Genomic DNA, 10,755 nt, shown 5'->3' with positions numbered 1-10,755 from the left:
CCTCCTACCACCATCTAGGTCTGGAGACAGACTAGGAGGTAGAAGGCATTATTCCAGAGATTTCCACATCCTGAGACTGCACATAGTCATAGAGGATTCCCCTCTAGAGTAGGTCACAGCAGCACCAGTATCAGTGTCTCCACACCTGCAGGTACAATAAACCCCTGACCCAAATTCTTGATGGCTGGAGTTCTGGACCTTGTCAGCATCCCCCAACAGCACCCACTGAAGTAGATGTACCAAGAACACTCACTACCCTGGTTTTGGGAGAAAGGACTTTATTGTGTTGCAGCCTGTGCAACTCAATCCTTCTTTGCAGCAGCTTTCCTCATGGCTGCCAGGACATTACTGAGTTCCTCCCGCTTCCTCTTGGCCCGAATGTGAGTGCCAACCTGCAGGGAGAGAGCAGAGCTGTCAGTCTTTACCCAGTGCAGACTCGACAGACTGGGAATGCTGCAAGTGGTCCCTGCTGTCACACCTCAAAACCAGGCAGGACAGTAAAGTCCTGGAAAAATGGACCTCAACCTCCAGCCAGGAGTTTGCCATCATGTCTCAGTAATACCTCAACAGTTATTTGGACATGAAAGGGGCTACTTTCAGCTCTCATAATCATTACAACTCAAGGAACCCTATTTAGTCTCCTGGTTAATGGCATCCAACCACTATCAGTGCTGCTCTCATTCTCCCCACAGCAGACATGCAAACCGTGGAAAAGCAGCCTTAATCCTTGAGCTCAGGGCTTTTTTAGCAAAGTACCTTTGCATCCATCTCCTGCTCTACCGCCCAGCCCAAGAACATTCTCTCCACTCCATCATATTACACCAGTTACTTCCAAAACCAACAAAAAAAATAAAGGTAATTAATTAAAAAGCCAAATAGTCCTAGGAGAGGGCAGAACACAGAAAACTGACATAGTAGTTTCTGCCATCCATGTTAGTTGACTGACTCACCCGCTTCTTGATGAACTTCAGAGCACGTTTGTCCTTGGACACCTTCAGCAATTCCATTGCACGTCGCTCATAAGGCGCAAAGCCACAGACTTCCCTGATCATGTCTCGCACAAACTTGGTGTGTTTGGTCAAGCGCTGTGGGAAGGGAGGGAAGACTTTGGTCAGCGGGTTACAAGGCACTATGCAGAGGGGACTGCAAGGGGCTGTGGCATACTCTCAGCTAGGCTTCAAAACCAGCCCATGCTGTTGCCGTGTCCCAAGAAAACGTCATCCCTGACAGATCCTGTGGAGCATGTGAGCTTAGCAAAGTGTGCCAGTCTGTCTTCAGGCTCAGGTCTGGCTGTGTCACACACTGGCAAAAACCAGCATTTTTGGAAAAACACAGGTCCGTGAGCTAAGCAAGATTTGCACTGCAACACACGGGAGACACCACAGCTACACAGAGCATTTAGTAAGAATGAATAATGGGCCCAGATGCATTGCATCGTGTCCCGTAACACGCATCTATCAGACCTAGACAGCTCCTAGTAGGGAAATTCGGAGCAGTTTTGTGGAAGATTGCCTGTCGTTACCAAGTGAAGCAAAATCGCAGAGACTCAAGAACGCACACAGTTCACATCTCCCCGCAGCCCTGCCCGGCCGAGCCCACCACCCCGCCCGCCCCGCAATCAAGGGCAGCGCGCGGGTTCTGAGCCGTTCCGTCTTCCCGCGGCGAAAGCGTAGGCCGCAGCCTCGCGGACGGGGCCGGAGGCGATGGGCGGCTCCGGGCCGGACACATGAACACAACCGCGCTGCACACCGGGAGAAGCGGGCTCGTTCGGCCCCCATAGGGGGAGAGGCAGGCCCAGGGCACCGCGCCCAGCCGAGTCTTATACTCACCCCGCGGCGGCGACACTGCCGGGGCTTGGACACGTTCTTAGTCACTTTGTAGCCCTTGTTAAGGCCCACGGCCATGGGGTAGCGGATGGCCATGGCTACGGCGCCCGGGCCCGATGGACACGGATGGACACAGACCCACTCGGCCTGACCGCACCGCGATGATGGCGCCGCACCGGAAGGAACGAGCTCGCGCCGGACCCCGGGACGTGGCCATTTCCGGCGGTGGGCGGGGCCGAGGGCGCGCTGGGGAAATTACGAGGGGAAAGGGCGCCCCCTGGCGGCACGGCTGGAGTCACAGCTATGAGGGGCCGGGGATCACCCTGCGGTGGGGTCATTGTGGCTGTGAGGGGACAGCGGGGATGAGAGGAGGATCATCCCGCGGTGGGGTCATTGTGGCTGTGAGGGGACAGCGGGGATGAGAGGAGGATCACCCCGCGGTGGGGTCATTGTGGCTGTGAGGGGACAGCGGGGATGAGAGGAGGATCATCCCGCGGTGAGTGGTCCGACAGAACTGCTGGTTCCCCTCAGCTGCGGCCGGGGGGCTTTGGGTGCCCACCGTACAGAGCCGCGCAGCCCCGCACGTAGATTTTTTCCCCATAAATTATAACTTTGGTATCACTTGGCCAGGATTTGATAACGTTTGACAGACAAACCTTAAGGAATAGATTAAACGATTTTGTTGGAATAAAATATACTGGATTTTCTTACTTCTGAAAGAGAGCTGATGTGAATATGTGCAACTCAACTGTTTTCTGCTTTCAAAGACAATTTAATTTGTTGAAATGGAAAATATTGGCTTGAAATTGAAAACCTTGGATTTTGAAACAAACAATGGAACTTTACATCCTGCTGTAGAGCTCATCTTTGCACGACTGATTCCTTTCATCCCAGGGCAGCGGTCCCAGCTCACGCACTCGGAGCTGCTGGACTCTGTCACCCCCTCACGGCACAGGAATGTTCATGGCTCAGATGGTGGGACAGGTCTGACTCCGATGCCTTTCTCCACAGGAGGGCAGCGTATGAGCAGGCGTCTGCAGGGTGGGGTGACTGTCCTACACAGGCAGAAGGAGCTGCCTTTCTGAGATATTTCCTAATGTTTCTGAAAGTCAACAAAGAAAAGTTACGAATGCCAGTTTTGTTGTCAATCTGCACCTCTAAAATCAACATGAGTTTGATATCATCTTTGCTACTGAGAACTATCACACAGGACAGCTAAAGGTCTCCCCATCCACGAGCTCTGGGTTCCTCACAGGAGGAGCTGTTGCAACCCTGGGCTGGGGGAGGTGTCACCTCTCCTGTTACCTTTCCTGCCCCTGCTGATGTGCATGGAGCTGCCTTAGGATGGCTGCTCACTCACCTCTGAATGTGCTGAAGAAGGGCCCTCACCCGCTCTGGCTCTGTGACCTCATCAAATACAGGTGGCCCTAAAATAAACTTTGCCTGGAAGAGGAGGCAGCGGCACTGGCTGCTTCCCTCTGCCTGGTCTGTGAGCACCAGCCCACCAGCAGCATCTGCATGGGGCTCTTCCCTCTCACACCCTGACTATTGCTACCATCCTCTCAGGACATCTTTTCCATTCATGCAGAAACATATGGATCTATAGTTCCCAGACTCCAAGTGGGTTACTCATAATTTGATCTTTCTATGCTGCACTGGACACCCCTCAAATCCTGCCTTTTTCCTAAGACAAGGGTTCTTGCCTCCTATTGTTGCCTTCACCAAGTTCCTAATAGAAAATCCAGGGTTTCAGTTTCCAGAAGCTTTTGCCCCATTCCAACATTGCTAAATGCCTTCTTCCACATCTCAGTGTTTGCAAATGGTTTGCATCTCTACTAGATCTTTCTTTGGATTCTGCGTTACGTCTCTTCACTCTTTGTCTAATTACTTTCCTAAAGGCATTACAAGTAAAGTATTACCCATCAGGTGAGCCCAAGGACAGGGGGGCAGAAAAAAGGTAAAGGAAGCCTTGGGATTTGAGCTGAATCCAAAGCTGGGACAGACTGGCTCTGCTGAGATGGACAGGGAGGGCTCAGTGGACCATAAATAGGATGAACATCTGCAGTGTGCCCTGGCTGCTGCAGTGATGTCCTGGCCTGCATAGACAGATGCACCTGGCAGGGGCCAGGAAGGGATTGTTCCCTTTACATGGCACTCATTAGATTGCACCAGTGATGCTGTGTTCAGGCCTTGCAAAGCAAGAAAAACTTGGATTAAGTGGAATAAGTTCAGAGGAAAGCCATGAAGATGTCTGAAGCCTGGAGCATGAGGAGCAGTGGAAGGAACAAGCCTTTTTCAGCCTGGAGAAGTAAAAGTGAGCTGAGGTAGATGTAAAACAGCCACGTGAATTTCTGATTAACCAATGGAGAACAAGTGTAAGAATGATCAATCCCGATGTTCAGCAAGTACAACAGGAGGCCAGACAGACTAAGTGGAAAATTCTGGATCACATTTAAATACAAAAATTAAGAATGTGGGGGGTGGAAGCAGCATCAAAAGTACCCAAGAGACATACAGTGGCGTTGCAAGGACATCAGGAGTAGAACTAGAAAAGCCAGAGTTCCTCTTGACCTCACTGAAGACCAAGGAAAGAAGGAAAAGTGCAGCGCCTTACCCTCCCCTGGCTGTTCCAAGTTTATGAAGAGAGAGCCTATTGAAGGTTAGGATTGTTCTTTTTCTCTCAGGGATTTTTCTCCCATCTGTTGCTAAGAGAAAATAAGGACAGGTACTTAAGAGAGGAAAGAAGAGGCCAAGGTGGGGAGAAAGCCAGCAGTGTGCCCTGGTGGCCAAGAAGGCCAATGGCTCCTGGCCAGTATCAGTGTAGCCAGCAGAACCAGGGAGGTCATTCTTCCCCTGTACTCGGCACTGGTGAGGCCAAACCTTGAGTGCTGTGTCCAGTGCTGGGCCCAGTTTAGGAAGGATGTTGAAATTCTTTAGTGCATCCAGAGAAGGGCAACAAGGCTGGTGAGGGGCTTGGAACACAAGCCCTGTGAGAAACGACTGAGGGAGCTGGGGTTGTTTAGCCTGGAGAAAAGGAGACTCAGAGGTGACCTTATCACTCTCTACAACTTCCTGAAAGGTGGTTATAGTCAGGTGGGGGTTGGTCTCTTTCACCAGGCAGCAACTGATGGAACCAGAGGACACCAGTCTCAAGCTGAGCCAAGGGAAATTTAGGTTGGATATTAGGAAAAAGCTTTTTACAGAAAGAGTGATAAAGTTCTGGAATGGTCTGCCTGGGGAGGTGGTGGAGTGGCCATCCCTGGATGTGTATAAAAAAAGACTGGATGTGGCACTCAGTGCAATGGTATAGTTGAGGTGTTGGGGCTGGGTTGGACTTGATGAACTTTAAGGTCTCTTCCAACCTGGTAATTCTGTGAATTCTGAATTCTGTGAAAGGCGCAGCTGCACTCTTGTAGCTGAGGGGGCTTTCTTTTGGAAGAGCAGAGATATCAGGAGATTTTGGCTGGGGTGTGAGGGGATGGATTCAGTTCTTCTCTCTCTCGATCTCAGGATTGGAGGGAACAGTTCTTCAAGGCTCAGGATTGTGTGGTTCTGCCCTGTGCTTCACATGTCCATGCACAGTATTTCCCCAAGTGATGAAGCCTCTCTGTCTTCCAGGAAATCATTACTCACAATAGCACCCATCAATAATCTCTGCATGGGGTTCATCACACATAATATTTCTGCAACTGTGGCCCTCTCAGTCAGGGATGGAATTATTCCCATGCACAACAGAATATGGCTTTGAAAAGAGGATGTGGGGACAACAGAAATGATATCTCTCTTTACTAGCTAATAAGTGGCTGTGGCTGTAAGACACAAAACCTGTGATGATGATGAGCAAGGCCTCTCTTATAGGCACGCAGTGCTGTGATGCCTGTCCTAGGGTGACGTTATGATGCTTGTATCCCCATGCGTGTGTTCTGTTTATGCTGGATATCATGTTCTGTGCCTTTAAGACTGGCTCTGAAGAGCGAATGTTTTGTTTGGTTTTGCTCCCCCACGGCTAGCAGGACACAGAGACAGGGCAGTACATGCTGCTGCTTTTGCTTTTTGCTTTGCTTTTCACTTTGCTCTTGCTTCTGCTTTGCTCCTGCTTTGCTCTTGCTTTTTGCTTCTGCTCATTAGTTAGTTTAGCTAAGCAGTCCAAATTTTCCCTGGACTGTTTCTCCTTTCCCTTTTTTGGACCTACTTGAACCTGCTCCAGACTGGGACCTGGGAAACACCGAGAGTTTGCACCTTGTGGCTGCAGCAGCTGCCCCAGCACAGGACAGACTGATAACAGAGCAACCACCCCCAGGAGAGACTTTCTGAAGTCATCATCTTTGTCAGAGCGGTGACAGAGTGGTGTCATCTGGTATTGTTCCTTTTGTGTGCTGGGGGGTGCTGTGCCTGTTAAATAAACAGGTTCTTTCCACCTCTCTCCGAGGAATCCTTCCCAACCCGGTTGGGGGGAGGGGCCATGTGGGTTTGCTTTCTGGAGGGGCCCCTTTTGGAGGTTTTCTCCCAAATTTGCCCTAAACCAGGACATGGCCCTGCTTGGGCACTTGATGGTAATTGCTACTAATATTCCATTGTGCTCTTTCATTGTCCTGTTTTGGGCAGGAGAGAGCTGGACAAGGGTCTGTTCAGCCTCTGTTGGTGAGATGACAGAGGTGGAGGAGTCCCTGGTGTGTAATAGAACCAGGGAGCAATCAGAGCCAAACTGAGATTTTGTCCCTATTAAGAAATGACACAGACTCACCAGAAGGCTGGTTTGCATAAGCACCCCATCTTTACTTCAGATTCTCTTTTTTTATACATTGTTCTGATACAGATAGACCTGGTTGGTCAATTGATCAATACATTTCACCTGACTGGCTAATTAACAAGATGCCTTTCTTATAAAGAATCTTTGAGAAAAACAAGAAAACAGAGAGTAGGAAAACAGTATCTGCAGGTTGTTTATAATAATAGTCTATCATTGTTTATCTTCAACTCCCTAAAGTCTCTCAAGACAATTCTGGGAAAACTTATCTAGTTTTCTCGCTCTCTGACCAGGCTGTCACATCCACAAGGCTTCTTTGCTTAAACTCCTTGGTAGGCAAGTAAAGGTCACTACAGAGTCCTTACTGCTACCTCTTTTAATAAAAACAGCCCTCTCCCACTGGAACGATCATGCTGCCTTTGGATGCTGTTTTACTGAATTTGTGTTGCCCTCAGACGAAGGAATGATGAATCTGACTCCATGTTCTCAGAAGGCTAATTTATTATTTTATGATACTATATTATATTAAAGAATACTATACTAATCTATACTAAACAATACTAAAGAATACAGAAAAGGATACTTACAGAATGCTAAAAAGATAATAATGAAAACTCATGACTCTCTCCAGAGTCCTGACACAGCTTGGCACTGATTGGCCAAAGAGTCAAAACAAACCATAGCAACATCCAATGAAACAATCTCCAAACACATTCCACATGTGAGCAAAACAGAGGAGAAGCAAATGAGATAAAATTGTTTTCCTTTTTCTCAGAGGCTTCTCAGCTTCCCAGGAGAAAAATCCTGGGTGAAGAGGTTTTTCAGAAAATGCTAATGCCACGCTGTTTTCTCTCCCACACAGTGATTGCTGCAGCATGGGGAGCTGCTGCAGTGATCTCAGCTCAGCCAGGCCAGCCTCTGGCTGCCTTGGGCTGTGCAGCTACTGTGTTCCTCACTGGCTCTCTCAGAGATTTTAAGCCCTGCTTTGAGGCAGTCAGAGACTTTAACTACTGTCTTTGATGGCGGTTTATTAGTTAGGTTCAAGCACATTTTTAAACAATTTTAAAACACTGCCCTGCACATCATATCACATCCTATCACATCACATCACACCACAGGACAGTTTTCGCAGTGGTCCTTGGGTCTTCTAGGTGAAAGAATTTGAACCTGACGTTAATGAAAATGCTCCTGTTAGTAAGTAAACTGAGGTCTAGACAGTCTTCCCCAGAAGTATTTGGTAACTTGCAAGACTTTGCAGCCAGATCAGAAACCAACAGCCTCTACCACCAAAACCAGAAGAAACAGCAGGCTAAATCCTTCTCCTACATCACCCCACAGGCAAGGGCACCAGCAGCTCTGCTCAAGCCATTGTCTCCCTTCTGGAGCAGCACATGTGCATGGACACAGGCACACACAGAGGAGCCATGCAAGTGCCCTCCTGTGAGGAGGAGAAAGGCAGCTGCCCCTGCAGCAGCTCCCTGGTCACTACATATAACGCCCATGAACAGGGTATTATAGGTGCCTGTATTTCTGATGTTCTGTTTTGTGCAAGGTCTTCTTTCACAGCACATGCACACTGCTAAATCTGTCATCTACGTTGCCACAGACAGCAACTGTTCCCAAATCCAGCTGCTCTAGGAAAACCCAGAAAACAACCCTTGCCTGTGCCTTGGAGCCTCTGCTGAATTATGGTTTCTGACCACTTGGCCAGTCCAACTGCTTGCTCAGCCTGAGCAGAGGACTGCAGCTGCCAGTTCAGGCAGGCTGCTCTTGTCTTCTGAAGGAAAGGATTTAACCCTTCTGGGGCTGCACTGAGCCTTACAACACTGATTTAACAGCCTCACCTCTGCTGCCATGCGATGGAATTCCCTGATTTTGTAGCCATTTCTGCAATTATTGATGCCTTAGTTTTGGTCTTCCAAGTTGCTAATTGCTTCCAAATTAAAAGTATGTCCTTGGATAAACTACATTTATTTTTGTCATTGAGAAGGCAATGTCCTGCCTTCTCTGAGGGAACCACACAAAAGAGGTTTCTCCTACAGCCATTGGTACAGGGAGTTTTACACTGCTGCTCCCCTGGTTATGGTGCAGTGTGACTATGTGAAACTGACCTTTCCTCCTTGCTGGTCTTGCTGGGGATGGAAATGTTTCACCCTTATCAGATGGGAGACACCATTTACAGACCCACAGATTTCCCTTGGAAGTAGTCACTTTGGACAAATGCAAGTTCCATTTGTATTCCTGCTGCCTTTTACAAGGTGGCCAATGCTTTGCAATGGCCAGATGCCATGTAGCTAGGAATGGCTTCTGTGGGGATGAGGCTATACCTCAGTCCCTTGGTGGGGCAGCTGAAAGTCACTGCTGTCAAGGGGGAGCAGGCTGGATGGTGTGGCTGGAGAAGCCAGGGGACATTGCCTCTTTGGGCAGCACCAGGAGGCTGGATGAACTCTGCCCAATTGTCACTCTGTACCAGTGGGGTCCTGGGCGGTCCAGCCATAAAGAGCTTCCAGAGAGAGGCTAAAGCACAAACCAGCATCTCAGTGGAGCTTGTGAGGACCTCAGACTTCAGACAAATGTTTGAAGCTGGTCCTCATTTCTAGCTTGGTATGTTCTTGCCCCGCCCCATACCTCTCCCTGACCCAGTATGTTGGTTTGGCACAGCCTGGTTTTTGGTAGCAAAGGGTGGAGGGCTGGGGAGGGGAACAACAGGGGTAGCTTCTGTGACAGGTTGCTAGAAGCTTCACCATGTCTGACAGAGCCAATCTCTGATGGCTCTGAAGATGGACATTCTGCTGGCCCAATTACAGATGCTGGTAACACCTCTGTGATGACATATTTGAGAAGATAATCAACACAGCACACACAGAGCTTTTTTCAGGGATAGTGAAGCACCGCCACTGGGGCCATCACTGGCGTAGCATGTAGCAATGCACTGCTGTAGCTGCTGCCATCTTGGTGTGGCCCGCGGTGAGCCTTGCCTCCCTGGCCACTCCTAGCCAGCTGTGTCATGGGCAGAAGGGCAGGGGCAGCAGCTTCCCCTTCCCATTGCCCTGCAGGAGGAGAGGCATTGAATGGTGCCAGCGCCGCAGCAGCCGCCACTGCCCGTGCAATGGCAGCAGAGCCGCATGGCTGGCAGCAGAAGCACGACGAGTGATTCCCAACGTGGAACCTAGACAAGATCAACTTCTCAGCGCTGCAGGATCCTGCAGGAATCTTTGAATTCATGGGATTTGTTGGCAGTGGTACCTACAAGCAGTAGCTCCTCTTCTAGTCAGAGAAGAGAGGAAGTGAGGACTCATGAGGGAAAACAACATGGAGGCACCAAGATCAGTGGTAAAGAAAGAGGGGGAAGAAGTGCTCCAAGTGTCAGAGCCAAGATTCCTCTGCAAGCTGTAGTGAGGACTGTGGTGAAACAAACTGTCTACTTGTAATGCATGAAGTCCACGGGGGAATGAAGAGAGCCACTTGTAGCTCATGGGAAAAGTGCTCACACTGGAGCGGGTAGATGCCAGAGAAAGCCATGATCCAGTGGGAGACGCGAATAGAGAGAAGGGGCCCCAGCTTCCAGAGATAGAGAGAGAGAGAGCCCTTGCTTCCAAACTAGAGCAGCCTATCCTTAAGGGACTGCACCCCTTGGATGAGTGACCCACACCACAACAGTTTTGGGATGATTGCCCATGGGAGGGACCCCATGGCATAGCAGACAAAAGACTCCTCTCCCTGAATGAACAGAAGATATTGAGTGATGAACTCACCAAAACCCCCACACCCTGTTTCCCTGTGCTCTTGGTGGGTAGGAGGGAGGGTCTGGGGGGAAAAAAGGTGCACTTGCTTTACTTCTCATTATCCTCCTCTGACTCTGTTAATAAAAAATTTAATTTGTACCTTTAAATTTAAACCTTTTGCCCTTAGAGTGTTTTTCTCCTAGTTTTTATCTCAACTCATGAGCCCTTCATTAATTGTTTTCCCTCTCCTTTGCCCAACTGTAGCAGGAGGGTAAGCGAACGACTCTTGTGGGTGCCTGGCATTTGGCCAGTGTCAAACCATGACGCCCGGGCATGGTGCTGGGGGCCCAGGCAGGAGCAGTCCTCCAGGGCCAGCATGCAGCTCTTTGCTGTTCAGGAACATCGCACAGGAGAAGGGGTTGCCAGTATGAGCCTTTGGGTAACCTGACTGTGAAGG

The 10,755-nt window shown here is 49.5% G+C and overlaps 1 protein-coding gene across 1 annotated transcript; it reads right to left on the bottom strand.

Moving 5' to 3' along the window:
• Positions 1 to 261: 261 nt before the first annotated feature.
• Positions 262 to 2,031, bottom strand: RPL36 (ribosomal protein L36). Its single transcript, XM_054650053.2, has 3 exons — positions 1,830 to 2,031; positions 951 to 1,085; positions 262 to 392 (listed from the first exon to the last, which is right to left on the bottom strand). The coding sequence occupies exons 1-3, from the start codon at positions 1,920 to 1,922 to the stop codon at positions 303 to 305; spliced, it is 318 nt and encodes a 105-aa protein (XP_054506028.1). The 5' UTR covers positions 1,923 to 2,031; the 3' UTR covers positions 262 to 302.
• Positions 2,032 to 10,755: the final 8,724 nt, after the last annotated feature.

Source organism: Agelaius phoeniceus, chromosome 29 (genome assembly GCF_051311805.1).
Source record: "Agelaius phoeniceus isolate bAgePho1 chromosome 29, bAgePho1.hap1, whole genome shotgun sequence".
NCBI lineage: Eukaryota > Metazoa > Chordata > Aves > Passeriformes > Icteridae > Agelaius > Agelaius phoeniceus.
Note: the sequence above shows the minus strand (reverse complement) of the source record. Positions and strands in the feature narration are given on the sequence as shown.

Excerpts from the sequence above, each read along its gene's own strand:
- RPL36 (XM_054650053.2), bottom strand. The coding sequence starts at position 1,922 with ATGGCCATCCGCTACCCCATGGCCGTGGGCCTTAACAAGGGCTACAAA. Across the intron at positions 1,086-1,829 it reads GGCAGTGTCGCCGCCGCGGG|CGCTTGACCAAACACACCAA; the intron begins GTGAGTATAAGA and ends CCCTTCCCACAG. Across the intron at positions 393-950 it reads TGAAGTTCATCAAGAAGCGG|GTTGGCACTCACATTCGGGC; the intron begins GTGAGTCAGTCA and ends CTCTCCCTGCAG.